This window comes from Arvicola amphibius, chromosome 1 (assembly GCF_903992535.2).
Source record: "Arvicola amphibius chromosome 1, mArvAmp1.2, whole genome shotgun sequence".
Lineage (NCBI taxonomy): Eukaryota > Metazoa > Chordata > Mammalia > Rodentia > Cricetidae > Arvicola > Arvicola amphibius.
This window is the reverse complement of record NC_052047.1, coordinates 62,574,995-62,601,605: the sequence shown is the minus strand read 5'-3', so window position 1 is coordinate 62,601,605 and position 26,611 is coordinate 62,574,995. Positions and strand designations below refer to the sequence as shown.

The window sequence follows — 26,611 nt, the reverse complement described above, 5'->3', positions numbered from 1 at the left end:
CAATCTCAAGTATGCAGAGACATAAGGTGGTAAATAGGAGATGCTCCCAAAAGTTCCCTTTGAGAACACAGTTTGCCTTTCTGTACAAGCACCCCAAACCAGTTCAAGTTGGCCAGGTTTTTCTGGTGTCCTACCTGGGCATGAAGAGAGCATGACTCAATAGAACCTAAGATTGATGCTTGTTAGGGGAAGGAAAAAAAAATCTATTCCATTGTTCAGAGAGGGGTGTGCATGAAGCGCGATACATCTGGAGTTCTGAGGGGCTAAGAGGTTGCTAGGTGCATTGTTCAGAGTGTGGTGTGTGTGCTTAATATGTGCAGGTGAGAGTCTCAGGCTGCCAAGTACATTATTATTTAAACAGGGGTGTGCCCAAGCCAAGTGGAGTCCCAGGTTGCTAAACTCTTCCCTATGGTTGCTTACCTAAAAATGACTAGTGAATCATGAATTTCAGTGCTCAGGATGAGATGAAAGTCTGCATTTAGAGTCTTCAAAATGAAGCAAATTTAAAAGTGTCAAGTCTTTTTCTCAGCTTTGCTGGACCACACTGGTTCAAATGGATGCTTGGTGTTTTTCTAAGAGAGAAAGAGGGAGGGGAAGAGAGGGGAGAGGGAGGGAGGGAGGGAGGGAGGGAGGGAGGGAGAGAGAGAGAGAAGAGGTAAAAGTCCTCCCAATGCATGACATTGGCTGTTCTGATCTCTGATCCTAGGAGTGTAACAGGTTTTGATGTGGGGGTATGCTGGGCAGAGGGAGTGTCATTTAAAGAATGCTTTGGATCATAGGGAGATCAAGCTAAACATGAACAACACTCTGAACAACTTTCTGAAGTGTGAATTCAGCTGAAGTTTCAATAGAAGGTGGAAGAGACTCATAGAGCAAAGTGATTTGCCTGCAGTTTACACAGCTAGAAAGTGGTTATATTAGTTATAACTGTATCAGTGTTGTTACAATAATGCTATGCTAATGCTACATAATGAACAAGATCTGGATTCTTTTGTTATACATTGATATCACCAAGTACCTCAACTCAGTGGTTTTGTGACTCAGGAGTGAGGGACTCCTGAATCACACACTCCTGGTAAATGGCATCATTGTAAAAACACCATATTAAGACTGGAGGAGATCCCAAGGTAGAACTCACTGTCTAGTAAAGACATCAACTCACTGAGTGAACCCAGTATCAATGCTTTCTATGGGCACAAACATAATGTTCCAGTCATCTCCCATTAGGTCCTACCTCTTGAAAGTTCCAGCATTGGAACCCTGGGGACCCAGCTTCCGATGCATGAGTACTTGACGGACCCACTCAAATCACCTCTCTAGTGAATCTCAAACACTGTTTACTCTTCTGCATCTATATGTGTGGCCAGGAGGGAAGTGCTGTGGTGGCCACTCCAGGCTGTGGCTGGATCAGGGCACTGAGGTACTCTCCTTCTGGAACCCAGGCAGACTCATTGCATTCTACTCATGACCCATGCCAGTAAATGGGATGGCCTGGGAGACCCCCAACTTCCTCTTGCAGCAGCATCCCTTCCCTTGCTCTGGCTCCCACCCACATTGGTTGAACTCAGTCACAGGGCCAGGCCTAACCTCCCTGAAGTACTGTCTGCCTCAGTGAGCCAGGGAAGAAGTGGAGTGGCCAGGAAGCCTCCCAGTTCATTGCAGTCTCCCTGGATCTGGGACTACCATCCGACCTGCTTTAATTTGGATCCTGTTGTGATGAGGTTTTCTTTAAAAAGACATGAGTTGATTACAATATTCATTTGTTAAGCCCTTCCAAGCAGCTCATTTTTGAGCTCCCCAGCCTTACCTATCCCTGCAGAGCACACAAAAGGCTACATAAGGCAATGACCAACAGTCATATGTCTGAACCACCAGAACCAGGAGGGTATGGCTTGGCTGATAAGACAACTCAAGTCTTTCTCTTTTCTAATGAATAGTCCATGGACCCAAGCAAGGAAATACTGAATCAATGCAAGACTGAAACCCAGCAGGGCAAAGCTCCAATTCCTGTTGCTCCATGTCTGATGTCAAAGGGCTTAGATGGCTCTGCTGCCTGCAACATGCTTCTCTTGCTTGGGCTGTTTCCTTGGCAGATATTCTGTGGCTCAGACATGGCCAACATCTTGAGGTCTCCAATTCAATCCAGGCTTCACAAGATGGCCCCTCAGAATTGCCATGTAGGCACTATGCATGCCACACACCTAACCTCAGTGGCTGTCCTGAACCTCAGAGGAAGAGTTCAGGACCCCTTTACTTCTGTATACTTCATAACTCAAGCCAAAGTCACATGGGCAGCACTGCTAAGTTCAGCTGCCAACTTGGGGTAAACCTTGGCCCCTTAGATCACATCTGCAACAGTTTAGAATTGTTTTTTTGCTTTTTAAACCCATTAGTCCTTTCCTTTTCCCAAGTTGAAAGCTTAGCTAGAAAGGGTCTTACACTGAGGGCATCCCTCCCTTTATTCCAGTTCACGTCAGGCTTCGCCCTAGCTTCCTTATCTCTTTCAGTATCAGCCTTGGATCCAGCATCAAATTTCTTGGTGCTATTTTTCCTCTTCATCTTGAGAGCTCAGGTCTTTTTTTTTTCAAGTAATTAATTTTTAAAAAATGATCTTTTCTCATTTTACATACTTATCCCAGTTCTCACTCTCTCCTCTCCTCCCGTTTCCCCCACATTCTCCCCACCCCATTCCCATCCATTCCTCAGAGAGGATGAGGCCTCCCACGGAGAGTCAACAAAGTCTGTCACATCACTTGAGGCAAGACCAAGGCTTCCCCCCACCCCGTGTCTAGGTTGAGCAAGATATCCCTCCAAAAACAATGGGCTCCAAAAAGCCACTTCAGGCACTAGGGATAAATCCTAGTCCCACTGCCAGTGTCCCCACAGACTGCCCAAGTCCCACAACTATCACCCACGTTCAGAGGGCCTAGTTTGATTCTGTGCAAGCTCTTTTGCTATCAGTCCAGAGTCAGTGTGAGAGCTTGTTTCTTGATTATAAGCAGCATGCAGAGAGCACATAGGGAAAGGCAGGGGTTTCTTGAAACCTCAAATCCTACTCCTAGTTACATTCCTCCCCCAACAAACCACACCTCTTTATCTTCCCGAAATAGTCACCAAGTGGGGAGCATGTAATCAAATGCCTGAGGTTTATGGATGTAGTGGTTTACCATTTAAACCTCTACAGTGATGATGGTGGGAATATATTGATGGTTGTGGGTTATGATTATGGCATTGGTTATGGTGATGGTGGCAGTAGTGGGGGGTGATGGTGGTGATGATAATAGGAGGGTGGTCATATGGTGATGTTGATGGGAATGATGGTGGTAGTGTTGATCGATGATTGTGGCAGTGATGATAATCTTGATGAGTGGTAGTGGGGATGATGGCCACTGTTGTAATAGCTTGGATCTAAGCATCATGACACATGTCTCTCTGTCCCAGTTGATCATGTTGTTCCTGAACCTGGGTCCAGCCTGTTGACTTCCTTTGAGAAGTGGCACGAAGCAGCAGACACCAAGTCCTGCTGTGACTATTCCCTCCATGTGGACATCACAAGCTGGTACGATGGTGTTCGGGAGGAGCTGGAGGTGCTGGTGCAGGACAAAGGTCAGTGAAATCCCAGAATGAACTGTAGAATCCTTTGACTGTCTTCTGTGAGCCCAACTTAGAGCCACACACTTCTGTTGAGTGATGGAAGGACATGCTCCCTCTTCAGTGAGTCTGTTCTGTACTCCTTGAAGCTTTGAGGAAGCATTCCTATCCAACAGAATTAGCCCTGTCTCCATCGCCCAACATGGGAGGCCTTTGCTGGTCTAGTCTTACTCTTCCTAAAGCTTGAGACCAAGGCTGCAATTCCCTGCCACCTGCCTCACTGCTAGTCTCTGCCCAAGCCATTTTCTCCACAGGAGTGTCCCTTTTCTGCCTGTCAAATGCTCTTTCTCAAAAGCCAGATCAGCAGAGCCCTTTCTCCTTAGCCTGTCAGAATTGCTTTAGCCCTTAAATACCTGAAAGTTGACTCTGGCCTTGTGGGGCCACAACCTTTCCATTGCCCTTTGCTTCTAGAACACTGGTTGTCTGTCTGACTCTGTGAATAACTTTCATGACCATACATCTCTATATCCCACATGGCTCCCCTATTCAGGCTCACACCAGGTGACCCCACCCATTGCAGACATGTTCAATCGTTCATTGCATTGCATGGAAATGGGTCAGACAGAGACAGAAGGGAAGTGCAGACTGGTAACAGGACGGAACAAGTCAGGACATGAGTGGTCAGTTCAGAGGGAACCTTCCAGAAAGGAAGTACCTGTCCTTCAGGAAATTCAAGGCATGCTGGGATACGCCTTTAATGTTTACAGTACAGGCTATGTTTTCTCATTATGAGAGTATCATTGTTTCTAATACATTAAGACCAGAAAAGCAAACATCTTCCCCTCTGCTTCTGTTTCCGATTGCAATGTGACATAAGCTAAGCATTACTGCCTTCAATTTCCTGTCTATGTCAGCAACTTTTCCCCTTACGTGGTGTACAGTCACTGTAATTTGGAATCTTTCTTTTCACTTAATGTTTTATGAGTGACACTGCCCTCCACGAGTAACTCTTTAATAGCATTGCTTATGAAATGCAATGGCTAATTTGCTCAACTGTTTTCTTTTTTAGTGGGCTTCTAGGTTTCCCGTTTGTTTTATTATAAATTGCATTTCGACGAGCATCTCCATATAAAAGCTTTAGTTCGCAATTTTTATAATTTTTTTAGATGTTGAGAAATGCAATTATAATGTTTTCTGGGTCCTCGGCACCAATTGATTTCTTGAAAGATGCTCCCATCCATTCAGGCATAGCCCACATCAGAGTCCCTGGCTCCTGCATGCTACACCACTGGGAGCCACTGCATTTGTGATGTCCTTGCGAATCTCAAACCAGGGTGTCATTGTGGCTTTTATCATACTTTTTAAAGGACTAATTATGCTCGCTTTTTGTGTGGGTTTTTTCCCTGTGTGACTATCCGATTGTCCCCTTAACTCTTATCACAGATTCCCTGTGTCTGTACATGCCCTGTTGGCAGGAAGGCATAGTTCCTCCATGGTGGCTGCTCTGACTCTTACTGCACATGTAGTCATCTTAGGGGAACCTGCCATTGTGACCTCGCTATCCTAGCTCTGTGGCCTTAGTCCGGTTCTGTGTATGCGAGGCGAAGGGATGTGGGAGGGCAAGGGAGTGAACAATAGAGCTGTGTGCTCTTCAGGAACAAGTGACTGCCACACTGTTCGGGAGGGGACGTTTGCTTAGATTTGGGTATTCATGACATTGTTTCCCAAGACTGGAGATCCACTTCCTTTTCTTCACTGGTGACTAGTAGGAACAACTCAAGCTTCCTGTACAGGATTTTAAATGACCCCTAAGTTCCACAGCATGGTCTTCTCCCTTTCTGTCCCATGTACTCCCCGCCGGTCCCTCTACTCCCTAAAGCACCTTTCTACCTCTTCTTAGTCAGTTCTGTTTTCAGCTGATCTGTGCTTCTTGGGAGAAGGCCTTCACAGATGCCACACTGGGTTTCCTGCCCATCCATTATCTCCTAGCTCAGTTCTATCATGACTTACAACACTCAGTGAGCTTGTCTTTCCACAGCCCTGACCCCAGCCCAGACCATGAACTCCCTGAGGGTGGGAACTTGAAACAGTTTAGAAAGAGAAAAGGTTCATTTCTTTGCAAATTGAGAGGTTTCAGCCACGGCCAGTTGTTCCAGTGCTCTACCTGAGGCAAGGCAGAGCATCATGGGAACCATGAGGTGGAGCAGAGCCACTCACCACCTCAGGACACAGTGAGAGGAGAAAGGGTAGGGCACTGAGTGCGTCCCCCCCAAATGGATGGATGTCAGAGCCCTCAGGATCCAGTCATGACCCCAGAGTCCACCCGCTGGCAGCCTGACCCCGGCACATGAACACATGGGAAGCACATCACATTCACACCATGGCAGAGTCAGTGTCTGAGTTTCCAGCTCACCCGATGAACCTGGAGATTGATGGTGGCAGTGATACTGCTTCTGTGTCTGTGACTGTGTCGAGGTTTTGTATTTTCAGAAAAGCTCATCTCTGCAAGGAATGCAGTCTCGTAATCACCATGTTTGTGCTTCCCACATACATATACTAATCGTGACATTTTTACTTGAGTATACTTGATCAGTCATTGATATTTTTATACTAATCTTAGAGCACAATTTTCATTCCTAATTTTTCAGGTTATTTTTAGAGAAGAAATTTTTGTGACGGTCGTCTTCTACATATATCAGAAGCCTCTTGTCTCTGTCACTGAATGCAAAAGAAGTCTCATCCCCTTTAATTCTTTGCCTCAGACTCTATCTTTTCCTCCCCCAAATGTTTTCATATTCTACCTACAAACCCGAGTCACACACCACAGGTCCCAGATGATCGAGGCAAATTGATCCATGAGGCATGGCCTCTGTCCTCAAGCAGCCTGTAGAGGGATGAGAGACAAGCTCTCTCCTGTCTGTCCCATGCTCCCCCAGACTGCTCCTCATGATCAAGACCTGCCCTTTCTTCTTTTTTAAAATCCATGCCTATGCTCTGCCTAGAGCCTTCAGCACCCTCCTCCTGCAGGATTCCCCAGCCTTCCCCATGCACCCCCCTGTCCTCACAGCTCCCAGGGACGTGAATGTGCTCCATGGCACCCCCTAGTGGTCAAAAACTTATGCACTAGATATAGCGGTTGATTGTACATCCTGTGCTCCATGCACCAGCGTGTGGTCTGAACTGGGTCTGGCACTGAACTTCACCTTGTGTATTTGTGCTACAGTTAAAAAAAGAGTCAGGAGGCACACGCTCCCTTTGCTTCAGTTGGAGGAAGACACTTTCTAAAAAGAAGGCTATCCCTACAATGTGCACCCTTGCCCAATGCACAGTTCCCAGTCCCCTCCTTCTCCATCCCCTTCCTTCTCCCTCTGTCTTCAGATCCAGCTCAGGTCTGGTCTTTCCCAGAAGGTTCCATTACTGGCTGCCACCCCCAAGCTGGGTCGGGTGCCCTGGGTGGATCCCGTGGCATCTTCTCTCCTGTCAGCTACTACTGTGTACCTGGTCACTGACTTACTAGAAAGACCGTCACCTCAACTCAAACGTGTTTTTCTCCATCTTATCTTGTGATAGGTGTCAACTCCTTCCAAGTCTACATGGCGTATAAGGACCTGTACCAGATGTCCGACAGCCAGGTAAGCCCTGCTGCTAGCTTCTCCTTTTCACCAGTACAGGCTGGAGCCGGCTGTGATGAGCAGGGGGAGGAGGGGGTGGGGAACATTTACATCCTGGGCTCAGGTCTCACTCTCAGTATTAAGTGCAACGTGACCATTGTCCATCCTCTACTTTTGTGCCTCCCTAAAAAGAGATGAGAGTTTGGAGCCTGGGGTCCTTGGTGGGGTGTCCCTCACATAGCTCTTCCCTGGCATTCTCTGGGCAGCTCTTTAACAAACAGCTACTTGGAGCTTATTGCAGACATTCAGGAGTTGCCTTCTGGATATGTATGCACTTGCTGCAGGCTGGACATTGGAGTTCTCTTTGGGACTCAGGGGAGGCTGCGGACCAGTGCACACTGGCTCTGCAGAGGCCAGCTGTGGCCTTCAGATGGATGCAAAGCATTGAGGAATTCAGTCTGTTTTCTCATCAAAAATGTCAGCTCTCTGGCCCAGGGCCCAAGGAGCTGAAGAAGTCACAGCTGTGTGTTTCCAAGGGTGGGCTTTCTGCTCGTACCCACCCTCCCTCCATCATTAGATCCCCTCTTCCTCCTGGAGAAAACCGTAGTCACCAGTGCCAGCATACCATACCTGCTGCTTGCCATACCTGCTGCTTGCCATACCTGCTGCTTGCCATACCTGCTGCTTGCTGGGCAGCTGGCAATGTCTTTCCCAGCATCTTCTCTGGACTTGGGACTTTTACTTTCTCCACCCTTCTAGAGGTTGTCAGAGTGCTGAGTGCTTTAATACCAGTAAAATCCAAGGATGGTTAGGAATTGCTCTTTGGCTATTACAGCAGAATTGGGCCAATGGTGGCCTTTCCATGTCCTGTCCTCCAAAGAAGCACCTTGAAGTAGATAACAGCTTACTTAGCATCCTTGAGGCCTTTGGTGCAGACACCCAGGGTATCTAGAAGCAGGAAGTTGGTTGGGGTACATGAAAGTGGCAGTATGTAACGTATGTGTGAAATTATGACTGGTGCTTCCTCCCTCTGACCCCCCACCCCACCTGCACGCATGTGTCTCAAAAGAAAGACAAGGAGGATGGAAGCGTTGTACTGGGACCACGAGCTTCTAATTAAATCAGTTTGGCTCACCCTCTTGACATGAAAGATGATGACCCATGAGGTCTGCAGAGGCTGCAGGAGTGAGCAGAGGAGCAGCCTTTTTAAAGACACGGATTGCTGTACCTTGATTTCTCACCAGCCCCATTTCTCCTCTTTAGCTGTACGAAGCCTTCACCTTCCTCAAGGGCCTGGGAGCTGTGATCTTAGTCCATGCAGAAAATGGAGACTTGATAGCTCAGGTGAGTGGTGCAAGGTTCTCCTTCCTACCGTGAAGGGACCCCCTTACAGTAAGGTGGGGGTGCATTTTCTAGTAGTGAGATGGGTGCACGGGGAAGGGAGGAACTGATCACCGACCGGGGTTCATATCACATGTGACGATAAGAGATATTCCCTTGTGTGCAGTGTGCCCACTGGCAAGACATGCAGCTTCTGGAATCTTTTTTCTTCTGTGTTGTGAGGTTTCTGAGCAAAACTGTTCTGCATGTAGGGACGGGTGAGGGGTACCATATGCACCCAGTTTCTTTAATATGTGAATTCTGAAGATTTTACTCATTCTCATAGTTACATAGTCAGCACTTAACCAACTGAGCCATCTACCCAAGTTCATTGTATTAGTCAGGGCTCTAGATAGAATGATGGAATACCTACACCCACCTACCCCCCACATATTTGCACAATATTTTATCGTGTGAGTGGACTAGATGTCATGGTTCACCTAGTTCAACAATGGCTGTCTAGCAAGGGAAAGATTGAGACTCTAGCAGTTGTTCAGTCCATGAGACTGGCTGTCTCAAATGATCCTAAGTGTATTCTGGAATCTCAGATAGACTCTCCAACCAGTGAAGGAATGGACAAAACCTTCCTTCTTTTGCATTCTTTATATAGGCTGCCACCAGAAGGTGTGGCCCAAATTATAGGTGGGTCTTCTCCCTTTAGATGATTTAATGGAGAAAAAGTCCTCATAAGTATATACCCAGCTTCTTGGATTTTAGTTAATTCCAGATTAGTCAAGTTGTCAACCAAAAATAGCCATCTTCTAGAAAGGCTTATTTTTGGTCTTCATTCTGGAGATCACCAAGTGTGATGTTGGCCTCTGTTGGGCTTCTGAGGGTGAATACCCACAGCTTCATTCCTGGCTGCAAACTGGAGGAGGGGAAGAGAGCTGACAGGGAGCATGAGGGAGAGAGGCAGAGGACAGTGGTGGCTTGCCTGGTGACATCCTGCGTAGGGGGTAACTAATTCCCCTCCCCAGAAAGAAAGAAGTATAGTTTAGGCTCATAGTTCTGGAGAGAGTGTGGTACCAGGCTCTGAGGAGCTTCTGGTGAGGGTCCGGGCGGGTGTGGGGAACACTCAGGAAGAAAAGCAGGTGTGGGCCAAAGTCTGGGTGTGTGGAAACACAGGGGAGGAATCGTAAACATCGCTCTTGTCAGAAGGAGTGCTCTGAGATGAAAGCCCACCCCACAGGAAAGCGCCAGTCAGCCTCTAAGAGGCTTTCTCATCTCCTAGCACCCCAACACAGGGTCGGGGGAGAAGGCGGCAAGCCACCACTGAGTTTTGAGGAGACAAGCTCTGTCTTGTGCTTCCTCTCACTGGGTTCTGGAGTTCTAGAACAACACAGGTGCTGCCGTGGCCGAGCAGAGGATGGGTGTAGACCAATGGAGGGGAGGGTTGGTGGAGCCGTAAGAGCAGCTGGTTACCCTCAGTCCACTGACTGGCCTGTGGGAACCTCCTCACACTGGCCTCATCTGCTTCATGTCAAGTAGGGGCGGGAAGAGCGACTCTCTCGGCTCATTAGTGTTTGTCTCCTAGGAACAAAAACGGATCCTGGAGATGGGCATCACGGGTCCCGAGGGTCATGCCCTGAGTAGACCTGAGGAGGTAAGACTCCCCACTCTGCGTTCTCTAGTTGCCAAGTGCTTGTTCCAGAGCCCTTCAGCTGAAGCAGAACAGTTGCTCCCAGCCCCTCCCACTTCTCTCTGCTCTGTCCTCTCCACTCCTCCACTCCACTCCCTTTCCTCTACTCTTTCCCAGGGTTCTGGAGGATGCAAGTCAGTCAGAGAGGCCACAAAAGGCTTTGTCTATTCCTGGGCCCAGGAGCATCACCTCTGGGCCCTGCACACACTCTTGTGTCTTGACATGGGGGCAGGAAACTTCACTGAGGACTTGGTATCTGGGTGACAGGTGATAGGGTCGGAAGCATTCCCTAGTGTCCTTGCCGAACCATTGCTTCTATGGGGCCATGCTTGAGGCCTTGACAGGCTGTAAATTATATACCAAGAATAGGAGTCACAGCGCCTGCTTTGGCTTGCTGCCCCTGAGAGCACGGACGGACACTCTAGAGGGGCTGAGATGAAGTGAGTCAGGTTCAGTGAGTGAATGAGAAAGCAATGTCAGTCATGGGCGTGCCCTGATGTCATGGGGACTGTCATTGGCCATGACCGTTTGTGTGCCTTTTGATGCGGCGGTGTCCTCTAACACAGCCTGCCCAGTGTTTCTAAACAAGCCCAGGACAGTATTCCGTCTCCAACCCTCCACCAGATTCGTCTGAACTTTTCTCACCTTTTATCAGTTTTACTCTCCTCCTTGTAAGTGGAAGGACACTTAAGGCGACTGGAAGGACATGTGTTCAGGGGTGGCGGTCCCCTCCCTCCCGTGACCTTTGTATTTCCTATGTCCCCAGCTGGAGGCTGAAGCTGTGTTCCGGGCTATTGCCATCGCAGGCCGGATCAATTGCCCAGTGTATATCACCAAGGTCATGAGTAAGAGCGCTGCAGACATCATCGCGCTGGCCAGGAAGAAAGGCAGGTGGTGCTGGTCCTCTCGAGGGGTGACGGAGGGATGCCCACGTTTACTCTAGAGCAGAGGTCTCCCAGGAGCTGTGGTAGCCTATGGCCTTTAGGGTTATAAGGGGTGATGTGGGGTTCACAGTACAGAGCTGGCTTTAGATTTGACTGCTAGTGTGTCCCCCATCAGACGCCTCTTCAAATCCCTGACAAGCTCCGAGCCTCACTTCTTCATTAGTGATGCTCTCCCTGCTTCCAGGGACCAGTTGAGACCACATGGCTCTTTGCTGGCTTTAGAGCCTTTCTCTGGGCTTCACACAAGCTGATGGTTAGCCAGGAATGACCTGGAGGTCCTCTTGCATTTGCTCTCCCTTTTGGAGGGACTACTCCCTGGACTCTCCACTTGGCTCGCCCCTCTCCTGGGCTCTGTCCAGTACTCACACTGGGAGCTTATGTTCAGGGTTACCACACAGCCTGAGGGGAGAGAGCCAGTTGTAGGTTGGGACGAAGGAAGGCATTGTCCCAGTGTCAATAGTACGGGGGCAGCAAGAGCTGGATATTGATGAGTGCTGGCCTAGGTCAGCTTCCCTAATTGGATACAGAATTGGGTGTTCACAGTAAGGGGTACTATGTGGTACCACTCCTGAGGAAGATGCCAAGATATTGGCTTTTAGTCAGTCGCCTCTGATCCAGACCCTCCCTTTGTATCAGCATGGACACTATTGGCTATAACCACAGTCCTTATGTTTGCCTCTTCAAGGTCCCCTTGTCTTCGGTGAGCCTATAGCTGCCAGCCTGGGAACTGATGGCACCCACTACTGGAGCAAGAACTGGGCAAAGGCAGCTGCGTTTGTGACCTCCCCTCCCCTGAGTCCAGACCCCACCACTCCTGACTACTTGACCTCCTTGCTGGCCTGGTGAGAGCCCTGGGGACGGGGATGTAGGGCTGGGGTTGTGGCTAGAGTCCACAGCTGGAAACCACAGGCTAGTTAGGCAGCCTAGAGAAGGGAGGCTTGGGGTCTGTGCTCAGAAAACAATACTATAGAGATTCTTTCTGGACCTAAGGGTATGTTCACCCCAGTGACTGTTCCCATCAATTGGCTATCTCCTCCCACCACTTTGGTATTGTTTATGTATCTGCTGTGTTCTAGACAGTTAGGTGTGGTTGGTAGCCTCCAGGGCTAGGGATGAGAGACCAGGATTCAAATCCTGACTTTGCCACATACTGGTCCTGTCATCTTGGGCTTGCCACAGCATGTGTAATATCTCCCTGCCCCAATCAGTTTGCTCATTGGCCACATGCACAGAACCTGTTTGCACAAGGCTAGTTGTGGCTCAGTACCGATGAGACAGTTCACTGAGCAGCCGCCGTCACCGGGAAAGTCTAGTGTTTTTCTCACAGTGGAGCACAGCCACTGCCATCCCTTCCATCAGTCAGCACAGGAGAAGAGGGCTGTGTAAGACCACACAGTGAGCAGAAGGCAGGCTGCCCTGGAGAGGGTAGAGGGCTGGGGCTCTGTGGAGGATAGAGTTGGGGCTGAACTTGGGGGTAAGACAGGACTTCCTGATATAAGGAACTGTGTGCATGAACAAGGAGAATCTGGAATGGGCACCGTGTGGAAATCTTTGTCCCCACATGATACACTTTTTGCTGGTGAACTCAGGTACCGACTCAGCACCTAAGCCCATAGCTTGTAAATGTCTGATACTTCGACAAACTACAAAAAGAATTCACATCTCCCCAGGATCTCCTGTCCCACTGCCTTGGCCAACTCAGAGAAAAGCAGGAACATGACCATAGTCATTAGAAACTTATGATGTCTTGACCCCTGGGTCATGACCACTCTGGCTCAGTGTGGTGGCACCTCTTGTCTCCACACAACCCTGTTTCCAAGATGCCCTCCCTAGTCACTGTCCATGGTGCTTTGCACTTTAGCTATCCTTAGGACCAAATAGAACACCCCCATGATTTCTCCTCCTAAAGTGGAGCCCAGAGGGCAGAGCATAACCTGGACCCCACTCCTTGGTTAGACTCTCTCCAGGCTGACTTCTGCCTAGCTTAACTGTCTGGTGCTGAGAGTAACACCCCCAAGAAAGCACCGTGTCTCAGGGCCTTAGTGCTCCACACGCTGCCTGGCACTCTCTCATGCGTCTCTCAGTTGGTATTTACTGCTTCCCGACCTTGGCTAGAAGCTTCCTTCTTCTGGTTGTCAGATTTACAATGGCATTTTAGCTCATCTGGGGTGCTCCTGTCCCAACCTGCTGTGGTCTTGTTTCTATGACCACCATGCCACGGTCTGTTTGCGATCACCATGGCTTCATGACATTCTAAGCATAGAGCATGTGTGTGATGTGGGTTTACTAAACATGTAAGTACAGACAGTCCTAAAGATGTAAGTACAGACAGTCCTAAACAGGACAGTTCTTAGGCATGTATCTGGCAGCTAAGTGACTTACGTATCCTAATACTTTAAAGTAGAGGACAGCCTCAGCCTGCATTTGCAAGCCCCAAGTTACAATCCTACCCTCACTGATACTAGGCTTCACGTTCAGGCCCTGGATGCATCCGATGGTCCCTGCTTCCAAATTCTCTAGAGACCAAATGACAAACCCAGAGATCTGTTTCACTCAGCTATTACACACAGAGAATATTTGTTCTATGAGCCCAGCACAGAAGCCCCAGCTGCCATAGGACAACAACCTCACTCTAAGAGACACATGTCAGTGTGTGTGACTCTCCTGTGACATGCAGAGATGCCAGGCTTGAGTTATAGATGGGAGGCTTCTGACATATAGGACACATGGACATGGATCAGCAAGCTTTGAGTTGACAGATTGACTTTGGATGACTGTATTATTCTCTATTGAAATAGGGGTGGGAGCATAGCTCGTGGGTAGGGCACTTGCCTATCATGTGTTAGACCCTGGGTTCAATTCGAAACACCAGAAAAAAATATTCAGATACAATTCCTGATGCCCAGTGCCTCCTTTAGAGCTTCCATTAGACTCACTGGGGCTTGAAGTAGCACTCCTGTGCTGAGTGACCCATGCCAGAGACTCCTGTTCACAGTGAGTGTAACTCCGCCTTCTTTCTGCTCTTGCCAGTGGAGACTTGCAGGTCACAGGTAGTGGCCACTGTCCCTACAGTACCGCCCAGAAAGCTGTTGGCAAGGATAACTTCACGCTGATCCCCGAGGGTGTCAATGGTATAGAGGAGCGGATGACTGTTGTCTGGGACAAGGCAGTGGTGAGTCTACCCCGCCTCTTTCCTGGAAGAGTCTAGATGTCCCCTGCCTGGCCCACCCAGGACAATGGTATGGGCTCCACGGTCTCAAATCTTCCTTTCTTCCCTGAAGGTAGAGATGGGAGCAGAGGGCTCTTGGGAAACTAGCCCCAGGCTATGGAGTCCTTGCCTACTGATGTGATATGAATGAAGGATGGAAAGCGGCTAGTGGGCGGAAGTGTGCTTTAGCTTGCCGGAAACGGCTCTGTAAACTGTGTGTCTATCGTCATGTGTGCATGTGTAAGCATGGGTGCACACGTGTCACGGTGCCTTGTGTGACATTCAGAGGACAACTTCTTTGGAGTCAGCTCTCTCCTTCTGCCAGGTCCTAGGAATTGAACTCCTGTCATCAGGTTTGGTGGGAGGCATCTTTACCTGCTGAGTTGTCTTGCCAGTCCCAACCTTATTTACTTTTTTATTTGAAATTATTATTATTGTGTTGGGCGTGTTTAGGCTTGCATGTATGTTGGTGCACTACATGTGTGACTGGTGTCCTTGGAGGCCAGAAGAAGGTCCTGGAGACCTTGAAATTGAAATTATGAACTGTTGTGGGCTTACATGTGGGTGCTCGTATGGAATCTGGGTCCTTCAGAGGAACAACCAGTGCTCTTAACCACTGAGCTGTCTCTCCAGCTTCTTCCACCTAACTTTTTGAGATGGGATCCCTCTCTGGCCTAGAGATCACCGAGTAGGTGTGTGGCTGGCTGGCCCTAGCCCCAGGGACCTTTCTGTCTTTACTCCCCAGTGTTAAGATCACAGGTGTGTGCTGGGGTTTTCCGTCAGTTCTGGACATTGAACTAGGGTCCTCCTGCTTATGTGGCAAACACTTTACAGACTTTATAAAACTTGGGCCAAGAACGGTGGCTCTTGTGCAAGTGTCAGCAGGCCTCTGTGGTTCCTTTTAGCCTGCTCTGATCAGCTTCTTAATGAAGCCTGGTTTTCCATCTGCGAGGACCCCACTGGAAGGCCCAGGTCTGTACCCATCTCTTCTTCTCAACGTATGGGTCTTGATTTTTAGGCTACTGGCAAGATGGATGAGAATCAGTTTGTAGCCGTCACCAGCACCAACGCAGCCAAGATCTTCAACCTGTACCCCAGGAAAGGTCGGATTGCTGTGGGCTCTGATGCTGATGTGGTCATCTGGGATCCAGACAAGATGAAGACCATAACAGCCAAAAGCCATAAATCAGTAAGTCCAAGCTAATTCACAAGTCTCTTACTTTGGGTGGGTGATTTTTCCTTTGGGTTGTTTCAGAAGCTTCTGGTTAAAAGTGATGCCAGTACTTCCCAAATCTGCCATGTGTCGACATCAGCCACTCACACTTCTCCTATTGGAGAGATTCCAAGAAGGTCCTTTGACCTGGTTAAGCCAGGCTGCGGTTATGGTCTTACAAACACGCTTTCGTCCCTCTGCCTCTCCCTGGCTGTGCACACAGGGCAGATACATCTATTCCTGGCCATGTGTTCTCTGGAAGAGCAGCCTGTGCTCTAGCCCCTTACAGCCATCACTCCAGGCCCCAGCTTACCTTTTTAAAATAACAGCTTTGAATAGAAATCGCAGCACAACATTTGGAACCTGCAGGGGAAATTGTTCTTCTGTTTGTGAGCAGGCTACAGAAAAAAAGTAACCAAAATTGACTATATATTCCCCCTGCCAACACACACACACACACACACACACACACACACACACACACACACACCACATACACAACATGGTATGAGATACAAAGTTCAGGGCAAGGATTGGGGTTGGGGATCTGCTATTTGCTGAAGGAAGGGTAAGGAGACACTGTGAGCCTAATGAATAGAGAGGATTGCAGAAACAGTTGTGCAGTAATGGTTGTACAGATGTATGTGTTGCTGGGGGAATAGGCTCGCTCTTACTCCCAGCTGCAAGTCAGAGCACTGCGAGGGACAGGTGCGGAGACAGACTCCAGGGTGTAGTGTGTGCCCCTAGGTGCTGTTACAGCAACAGGGAGACTCACAGTGTTGCAAAAGCTGGAATCAATCTAGTGTCACCTCCTTGGGTAATGGAGATCACATGATCACACCTGCGGATCACACGCACAGTGTGTTTTAGCAAAAGCATCAAACGGATGAGGCATTTGTTTGATGTTGGGAAGGGGGTAGATCAGTGGTAGCCTAAGTGCATGATGGGACTCACGTCAGCAGCTGAAGAACTTTAAAGAGTTCTCAGCCTTGATCTCCTGCTGAGACTGTCTGGGTAAGGAGTTGAAGAAAGACTCTTCAACTCATGGTGTGCAGACAGCACGCGGGTACGGGACAGTCACAAACAGGAAGGCTCTCAGTTCCATGGGAGGTAGAGAAGCTTTCTTTCTAGATACTCTTCCGACCACTTGGTTGTTTTCAACCACGCATGACCCACTGTTACAATAATTGATTAAAAAAATAAACACGATTGAAAAGAATAGGTGAGAATCCACTGGAGGGTGGTGGTTGGCTGATGGCATTGACTGTCCTCTTTATGTGTCACAAGCCAAATGCAGGATTTTAGCGGTTCTGTTGTCTTTTTTTTTTTTTTTACTGTTTTTAAGATTTTATTTTATTTTTACTTATTTATTATTTATTAAAGTTTATTTATCATGTATATAGTGCTCTGCCTGCATGTATGCCTGAACACCAGAAAAAAGGGCACCAGATCTTATTACAGATGGTTGTGAGCCACCATGTGGTTGCTGGGAATTGAACTCAGGACCTCTGGAAGAGCAGCCGGTACTCTTAACCTCTGAGCCATCTCTCTAGACTCTCTATTTTATTTTTTAACTCTATGTATATGTGTGTGTTTAACTGTGGGATATGGAGATCAGAGAACGTGTTGAGAGAGTCAGTTCTTTCCTTCCACCAAACTGGTCCCAAAGACTGACCTCAGGTCATCAGACTTGGCAGCAAGCGCATCCCTACCCACTGAGCCATCACACAGGCTGTTGTCTCTCCAGCTGATGAGACAGTGACATCACGACTTTGCCCTGTGCTCATACTGTAAGTGGGCAATGTTTCTCACCTTCCCCTGGCAGGGCAGACTGGACCCAGTCCTTGGGATATGATTTGATGGTGTACTGCAAGTGTTTTAGGGAAGCCCATATCCTTTGACCTTTAGTTTAGGAAATTCTCCCCTGAAAAAAATAATGTCATGGAAATATACGTTATGGCCAGAATGTCCATAGGGCTTGTCCACAGAGGAGACGGCTCCCATTCCAGAGGTCCAGGGTAAGTGCTAACAGTCAGTCCCAGCAGGTGCTGTGCACAGTGGGCTATTACAGAGAAGAAGTCACTGGCAATGCTCGTAATGGAGCAGCGCATTGTGTGTGCCATGCGGGTGCAGGGGAAGCCTTGGGTGTGGCACAGAAGTACATCTGGGCTTCTTGCACTCACAGACTGTGGAGTACAACATCTTTGAGGGCATGGAGTGCCACGGCTCGCCTCTGGTGGTCATCAGCCAAGGCAAGATTGTTTTTGAGGATGGGAACATCAGCGTCAGCAAGGGCATGGGCCGCTTCATCCCTCGGAAGCCATTCCCAGAGCACCTCTACCAGCGCGTGAGGATCAGGAACAAGGTGAGCACCTGCGTGCGGGATTCTCGCGCTGTGTCATCCCCTTCTTGGGGAGCTGAAGGCTGCTTCATCCCCTCTTTCCTGAGCACAGTTGATGAACACGGCTGCATGTGCCCCTGTTTGCTCTTCTGAGAACTGGGCTTGTATCTCAGGCCCAGGTGACCAGACAAGGTCAGGGGGGTTGCAGGGTTTTGAAGGCTGTGTTGGAAGCTCCTGTGTGTGGGAGAGGTGTCCGAGGGCTGCTTGGAGTTCTGTCTTGCATCATCTTGGAGGATACGCACATGGCCCGCTGGAGGGTCATGGGCCTCATTTCCCAGATTAGAATCTGATTCTCAGGGCCAAGAAAGACTTCCCTGGGTACCCAGCCATCACAGTGAGAATATGCACAGCCCAGCATCCTTGAGGGCCGACTGCCTCCTGACCTCCCTAGCCTTCTCATTTTCCCCTCATGCCAGATCTGTATCTACCTTCTCCAAGATCTTGAGACTCAGCCTGAGAAGGCTCCAGCCAAGCATAGAGCAGATGCTGTCCTTGTCTGACTCAGAGAAGGGAATTTTGGACTCCTTACTGTGGCTTTCCTCTCTATCTGTGACCCTCCTGTCACCATATAAACTTTTTACTCACATGATGCGTGCCAGAAGGGTCAGCTGTGTATGTTGTCTGTGTGTCTCTGTTTCTTATGTGTAGTTGGAATGCATACTTGTATGTCCACTTTGTGTACTATACATGTGTACTCATCACATGGATTGCACACACACATGCACACATACCCATTGTGTATACTGTGCTTGCATGCATGTGTGTACATTTGTTCATTGCTTGCATTATACATGTATGCATATGTGTGTTCCCATTGTGTACTGTGCATACATGTATGTATGCATTCACTTATCCATTGTGTATATTATACATGTATGCATGTGTGTGCCCATTCATTGTGCTGTTAATGCATGTATGTTCATTGCATGTACTGAACATGTATGCATACATATAGGTGTGCGCCTTGTATATTGGGGTGTGTATACACGTGCATGCACATTTTACACGAGTGAATGTGGGTTCGTGTGTGTGCTCCCACCCTTGTACCTTAGTGGCAGCACTAGTGATTTAGACAGGAAAGGCAGGCACCGTCTCCCAGCCCTAGGCCCCGCAGTGTTGCCCTCATCTGTCAGCTGTTCCTCTGCCTCTGCTACAAGGTCAACACCAGAGAGGCACACGTCACAGGCTCTGTGCATCAGGTGCAAAGACTGAGTTTGGGGAGGGGCAGAGTGACCTGGGGTCTCGGGTACCAGAATGGTTGGGATGCCCACTCCCCATCAAGGCCTGGGAGCATGCTGGGCTGTAGCCCTTTCATCCGCTCTGCAACTGAGGCCCATGGTGAATAGTTAACTGCCATTGAGGAAATATTTGGCCCAATGCTAAGTCATCAGTTTACATCAGCAGGACAGGCTGCTGTACTTAGGGTTCCCTGCTCTCATGCCTGAGTAGTGGGCAGGAGCCAGGCTGGGAATGGGGCATAAAATCTGCCTTTAGCCACTCTGAGCCCAGGGTAAGGGTGGCGACTGAAGGAGAGCATGGGAAGCAGGATGGCAGGGGCCGAGAAGGGGCACAGGTCACTGGAGGCCTTGGTAGTAAGGGAACAGGGCCGTGGGACAGGAGAGTGGTACAGGTCAAGGCCATCTCTGCCAGCTTTGGGGGAGGAGTCTGGATCTGGGGTCAGGGAATGGTTCCTTGCCACCACTGGCCCCTAGAGGGCCTTGTACGATTCCCTGGATGAATTCTGTTCTCTAATGCCTGAGGTTCTCTATGCTGTGCGAGATCTCCAGCAGGCCCCATGGGTACCTTCTCCGCTCTGGGCTGTGTGGGCCTCCGGCTGACAGCTTCTCTGCCTCTGGATGGGGATGACCTGCCCTGCTGAGGTCATCACTGAGGAGTTCCTTGACTCCTCTGCCCTCCCTGCCTTCTTCTCACTCTCTCCTTTAATAAGCCACGTGCCCCCAGTTCCTTATTTCCCTGTGTATTTCCATAAAGATGGGAAAACTGGCCCCCTGAACACTGTAGTCTGAGGAGCTGCAGAGGAGGGACGGCAGGAAAAGTGACTATGTAGAAATGACTTGAGCTCCCTCAGCGCGAAGCTCTGTGTGCACGTGTGTGAACAGATGTGCTCATTGCTGAAGCATATGCATGCATGTAAATGTATAGGCGTGTTGCACTTCAGCACATGTCTGTGTGTACTCATTTGCTTGTGTGAGCATATGTGTGAGGTTCAGCTAGGTGGCCTCAGGCCCCCTGCTGGCAGGGCAGAGGCACAGACACGTGTTAATCTGACCCCCTCCCTCTTTCTGTTTAGGTGTCCGGGTTGCACGGTGTTTCCAGGGGAATGTACGACGGCCCTGTGTACGAGGTGCCAGCTACACCCAAACATGCAGCTCCTGCTCCTTCTGCCAAATCTTCGCCTTCCAAACACCAACCCCCACCTATCAGGAACCTCCACCAGTCCAACTTCAGCCTATCAGGTAATCTCATGGTAGCCAGGCCTCTGTGGAAAGGGGCCCATGGCCTCGGGCATAAGCAGAGAAGGCAGGAGGGCCAGGGGCACGCTCCTTTGCTGTGCCCTGAGCCACAGCATAGGCAAACGTTTCTAGAGTACAGCTCAGCACGTTGATTTTTGACCTGGCACTCGTCAGCCCTGGGTTTAAGCATGCCAGGGAATGTTACCACTCTCATACGGTGAAGCTAAGTGTGGAGCCCAAGGATGGGTGGGAGGCAGGGGTCCTGTCATTTGCTGGGTACATGCTCTGTGCCTGGCCCTCAGCTGACCCCGCACCCCCAGGCTTAGGAAGCACAATCTGGATTTTATGCCATCCCCAGATGGTGGTGCTATGTTTCTGGTATTGTTTGAAGTTTTCAAAATACAGTTTCAAAGTACCAGGATTACATGTACTTGCAATTCTACTAGATGGCCACAGGAGGGAGCATCTCTCTCTTTCTCTCTCTCTCACACACAGAGAGAGAGAGGTGGGGGGGAGACACCGAGGGAGGGAGGGAGGGAGGGAGGGAGGGAGGGAGGGAGGGAGGGAGGGAAGGAGGAAGAGACAGAGAGCAGTGCACCGTCCTTGAAATGATCCCAATTGTTAGAGCCAGAGTAGGGTCCCAGGGATTTGATAATGACTGAGGCACAGCTGGAAAGCTTCAGATGAGTTGTGAAGCCTGCTGAATTCCACAGTTCAAAGGCTATGAATTCCACAGTTCAAAGGCTATGATATTGCAGTCAATGGATTTTTTAAGATGCAACCATTTGAAACATGAACATGAGCTCATGAGCTCTGTAAAAAAAAGGCAGTGGGCTAAAGTAGGTCAGTGGGTCATACCAACAAAGGTATGTGCTAGCAACAGAGGGGGCAGGAGCAGAGAGAAGGACAGAATTTCACTTTAAATTGTTGGACTGGAGGTACCCTGCAGAGGGAGTGCAGTGGGTACTGAGTCAGGGGCCTCTGGGACACCTCTCTTTCCACAATCCTTCCTTGGAATAGTTATCTGAGTGCAATTCTGGTGTTAAAGGTGGCTGACGTTATTGCACAAAGAGACCTCATGCACAACCCTAGCATTTTGTCTGGTGCGCACAGAGAGCTGCCTTCTCTGCTATGAGGAACCCTGGAGACAGTGGCATCCTACAGCCAGTTTACAGACTGGCTCTCTAGCCCCTTAGGCAACTAAATACTGTAGATCTACCGCTAGATGTGAATAGAAAATCTTTAGAATAAAGATAGCCATGTAAAAACAAGCCTGTATTAAGGCCCTCCTTCTCTCTGAAGCCCATGGTGTTGCTCTCAGGGCCTCACAGACATTTACCAAGGTTCACTATTGCTGCCAATGATATGGCTGGTTTTCCTATATTGCTACCAAGTTCACCCTTGTCCAGTTCCAAGACAGGACAGTGCTACAGTACATAGGTGCAGTGTGAGTGTGCTAGTGTTAACTATTCATGGTATAGTCACCCAGTAGACCTGGTGTGGCAGGCTATGGCTGGAAAGGAGCAAAATGACAGGCTGTGTCCTGAGTTACCAGGAAGACAGATGTCTGCCAGTGAGACAGCCGGGAGAACCAGATCTGTTCTCTAAGGCAGGCTCTCGGTGGCTCACCTAGCCAGGCCCTGTATGGTCAAGGTCAAAAGAGAAGACAGTCCACAAGCAGACACAGGTCACCAGAGCAAGGGACTCTGTCAAAGGAAGGCGGGCTTTGGGGACAAGCCAGTGTGGGCATGAGTCCTACCTTCTCAGTCCAATGTCTGTGTCCTTAGGGCATTCAGCCTGAGCTTCAACTCCCTTATCTTTGAATTGTGGGTAAAACACATCTCAATCATAGCATTGTGTGTTCTCAGCACAAACCAGTGCCCCAAGGCTGCCTGCACACAGTAGGAACTCACTCTGCAGGAGTCAGAGACCTGGGAGGGCTGGCAGGTACCCAGGAGAGACCAGGCAGGTCTACAGGTCAGGGAGGCTTCCCTGAGTGAACCTGGACAGGGACTTGAAGGTGGGTTGGAGTGAGGAGCATTTCAAGGTGGGGTGCAATACCCACAACGGTGGGCAGGGCAGAGGCTGGGCATCAGCACACCAAGGTCTTATGCTACACACTATTGGCCTTTTGTCTCTTCCAGGTGCCCAGATAGACGACAACAATCCAAGGCGTACGGGCCACCGCATTGTGGCTCCCCCTGGTGGCCGCTCTAACATCACCAGCCTTGGTTGACCTCAGATGAGCCAGATAACACAAGAGTGAAGGATTCTGGGAAAATGTCCATTCCTTTTCCTGTCTGTGTTTTTGAAGCCCACAGTTTTAGTTGGTACTGATGGAGGGGAGACTGAGTGATGCTCTTTCCTTCTCTGTTTAGGAAGAAGTGGTACTAGTGTGGTGTGTTTGCCTGGAAGTTCCTTGCCCACAGTGTGTGTTCACACAGACTCCACCTCAGAGCATGGTGTCTCCATTTTCCCTTCCTAGTGATGATCCCCAGGTGTAGCATCGTCCTATACCATCCCCTCTGTTCCTCCACGCCCCTCTGAGTGATGGTTCCTTTGCGCCCTGTAGCTGTTCTAGGATAGGATGCATGTTAGTAAGTTACGTATGCAAGTCTGAGCGCGGCTGACGGACATCGCCGAGGACCGACATAGACACGATGCCAAGACCTTAGCCCCTAGGGGAGACTCCCAAACTCTTAAAAATGAAGGCTCTTCCCTGAGAGTCTTCACTAGAAAGATGTCGTCCCCATCCCCACCCTGACTGAGACCTGTGAATATGCAGAATGGCAGGGAAGCTTTCCACCTGGTCATAGAGCTCCATCACCCACGTCCCGCGTCAACAATCCGGTTCCTGTACCTGGCCATGGTGTCTTTCTGGTCTGTGTGTTCTTCCAACCAGCCTTGTGCTCTGGTCACAGCCAGGCTCACACCCAGAAAGGGGTGTCCTGACACCCCCTGCCTCAGGCCTGAGGATGGTGGGGTAACAGCTCTGCCCAGGCTGCCTGAGTCCCTGTTCCTCCGAGGAGGTCAGCAGGGCAGTCAGATTTTTACACTTTTGTACAGTTTTCCTTTGTATTCACTTCCATTTTTACTTAATAACTGACTTGTTGGTGGCTCTTATTTCTGAATTCAAAGCTTGTGAAAAAAAAATAAAGAAATTAAATTGCCCGTTGAACTGAGTGGGTGTTTTCATTTGGGTGGATCAAAGGTCTAGCAGTCATCCTGACTCCGTGATGACCAAGTACTGGGGACACTGCGGATGACAAGTAGGAGGGAACGATTAGCAAATACCTTGGGAGAGATGGGTCAAGACCCTGGATCAATAGGTAGGCTTCTGGGATATGCACTGACTGACAGCTCAGCTCACAGCCGGGGCTGCATAGGAACTGGGTCACTAAGGACAGAAATGCTCAGTACTCTTCATGTTGCTCCCCAGAGAAGAGGACCTGGGAGATGCTGTACCTTTCTATAAGGAGCCACACTGCCCTCCAACCAAGTCAGCTTGGGCTTAAATAACCTCAGGGATCCCCAAGTGAAGGGCACCCTTGCAAATCAAGGTGGCCATCTTTCTCCACAGTTCCACAGAGGCCCTGTAGGAAAGTACATGGGACTAGACCAACTTGGCTTTGGGGGAAAGATCCTTATTCATGGTGGCTATTCCTATGAGGGAAAAGCATTGCAGGACTCTATGAGAAGCTAGGACCTACTTAGGATTTGCTGTGGATCTCCTGGGCACCCAAACAGTCCTCTCTTCATGCCCAGCTACTGACTTCAAACTCCCTGTCAGGCCATGCTCAAGGTCCATTGGGCAGGTTGGGTCCCAGCAAGTGCCTGACTGTATAAGAGTAAGCTTGCAGGGCACAAGTCAAACACTGGGAAGGAGGTTCTGTCCCCTCCCCCCCCCCCACTTCTGTTTTTGGGGCTGTGTACCAACTCTGTAGAAAGCCATAATCTGACCATCCCCTGCCTCCTAAGGAGCTGTTGTCTCCTGCGATGACCTGGGAATGAAGTCATGTGGGCAGGTACTGGACAAGGGCTTCTCCTAGGCCAGCCATCCCATTCTTTTTTTGTTTGTTTGTTTGTTTGTTTTGTTTGTTTGTTTGTTTTTTGTTTTGTTTTTTCGAGACAGGGTTTCTCTGCGGCTTTAGAGCCTGTCCTGGAGCTAGCTCTTGTAGACCAGGCTGGTCTCGAACTCACAGAGATCCGCCTGCCTCTGCCTCCAGAGTGCTGGGATTAAAGGCGTGTGCCACCACCGCCCGGCCATCCCATTCTTTAGTGTCCTTAATTCCCCTCTGGGCTGCCTTCCCATGTGTGGTCTCTGGAATGCAGGAGAGGTCCTGGCTTTAAAGGTATGAAGGGGCCATGGAGGAAGTTGAGGCTTGGCAACATACGGCTGGGTTAGAGTCTTTGAAGAAAGCTTTAAAGAGGCTACTGGTGAAGGCACAGACCAGATGCAGACAAGACCCTGGCATTTCGGAGATGCCAGTACCACAGGACAACCACCAGAGACAGTAGCATGTGTGGAGTCAAGTCAGCCTGAGCCTAGGAGATCAGGGTGTGCGCTGTAGTTAGCAGAGCCAGAGAAGTGGAGCTGTCCAGGCTCTTCCCAGTCCACAGGATTGTGAATGGGTTCTGAACCTCTGAAGCTGAACTGTTTACACTGTTGATCTTTGGTTTGTTTTATTCTGATTGTGACTGCCCTGACTCTTTCCTCTTGGAGTAAGGAAGTATTTAACTTGGGTTTTTTTTTTAGTCTTCTTTTTCTTTTTTAAAAACAGAAGTCTATACTTAAGAGTCATTGGAATGTTAGAGACTTCAGACACTTTCTAAAGAGATTTTGGAAACTTTTTATTTAATTAATATATTTTATATTCTGACCACAGCCTTCCCTCCCTCCTCTCCTCCTAGTCTTTCCCTTACTTCCCCCCACCTCTTTTTATCCATCCTTCCTTTGTATTCACTCATAAAGAGGCAGACTTCCCCTGGGCATCAGCAAAGCATGGCACATCAAGCTGCCATAAGACCAAGCACCTCCCCCTGTATTCAGGCTGAGCAACGCAATCCAGCACGAGGAATAGGTTTCCAAGAGCCATCCAAAGCACCAGGGACATCCCTGCTCCCATTCCCAGGAGTTCCACAAATAGACCAAGCTATCCAACTGTCACATACATGCAGAGGGTCTAGGTCAGTCCCATGCAAGCTCCCTGGTTGTTGATTCAGACTCTGTGAGTTTCCGTGAACCAGACTAACCATTTTTGTGGGTTTTTCTGTGATGTCCCTAATCCCCCCTCCTTGCTCCAGGCTTCTATAATCTCTCCTCCCTCTCCTCAGCAGGACTTGGGATATTTTAAAGAGGTTAAACCTTCCAAGTGAATTTTATGTACTGGGACTTTTGAAGATATACTGCTTTATGTTGTGATTCCAATATTGACGTGGCATCTTGTATGCAAATGAGGATGGAAAGGTTGCAGTTGAGTAGCGATGTGTTCGCGTGCCAAGTTGACAACGTGCTTGTCATTGACAATGTGTTTATGTGTCGAGCTGACAAGGGGTCAGTTGTATTGGCTGGTTGTGTTTATCTCTTTGTTTTTCCAATATGGATACCAGCTAGAGTCATCCAAGAAGGCGGGATCTCAATTAAGAAATACCTCCATAAGACTGGAGTGGAGGCAAATATGTAGGGTGTTTTCTTGGTGACTGATGTGGAAAGGCCAAGCTTAGTGTGGGCGAGACCACCCCTGGGCAGGCGGTCCTGAATGCTATGAAAAACCAGGCAGAGCAAGTCCTGAGGAGCAAACCAGTAAGCAGTGAGCCAAGAAGGGTCCCTCCAAGGTCTCTGCTTCAGTTCTTACCTGCAGGTTCCTGCCCTCAGCGACAGACTGTGACACAGAGTGTAAGATGAAATAAACCCTTTCCTCCTTAGGTTGCTTTGGGCCATCACAATAGAAACCCTAAGAGACTCAGTTACCGGCCAGTCTTGGTTCTGGAGGAGGTGAGGGACATCATTTGTCTTTGTCACATTCACACCCTCAAACCAGAGGACTTGGGTGACAATAGGGATCTCCATGCAAGCTGTGTTGTAGAATTCTGCAGGAAAGAAACCATAGCTTTTCCGTATATTCAGGTGACATGCTTCGTCAAAGCCAC

General features: G+C 49.2%; 1 protein-coding gene across 1 annotated transcript in view; it reads left to right on the top strand.

Moving 5' to 3' along the window:
• Positions 1–22,697, top strand: part of Crmp1 (collapsin response mediator protein 1) — a 51,967-nt gene extending 29,270 nt beyond the window's left edge. Inside the window, exons 4-14 of the mRNA XM_038341556.1 lie at positions 3,442–3,606; positions 7,162–7,223; positions 8,466–8,546; positions 10,117–10,185; positions 10,988–11,108; positions 11,851–12,007; positions 14,196–14,337; positions 15,392–15,562; positions 17,772–17,951; positions 20,299–20,464; positions 22,606–22,697. Coding sequence (XP_038197484.1) covers positions 3,442–3,606; positions 7,162–7,223; positions 8,466–8,546; positions 10,117–10,185; positions 10,988–11,108; positions 11,851–12,007; positions 14,196–14,337; positions 15,392–15,562; positions 17,772–17,951; positions 20,299–20,464; positions 22,606–22,697 — 1,406 coding nt within the window. The remainder of the gene's footprint in view (positions 1–3,441; positions 3,607–7,161; positions 7,224–8,465; positions 8,547–10,116; positions 10,186–10,987; positions 11,109–11,850; positions 12,008–14,195; positions 14,338–15,391; positions 15,563–17,771; positions 17,952–20,298; positions 20,465–22,605) is intronic.
• Positions 22,698–26,611: the final 3,914 nt, after the last annotated feature.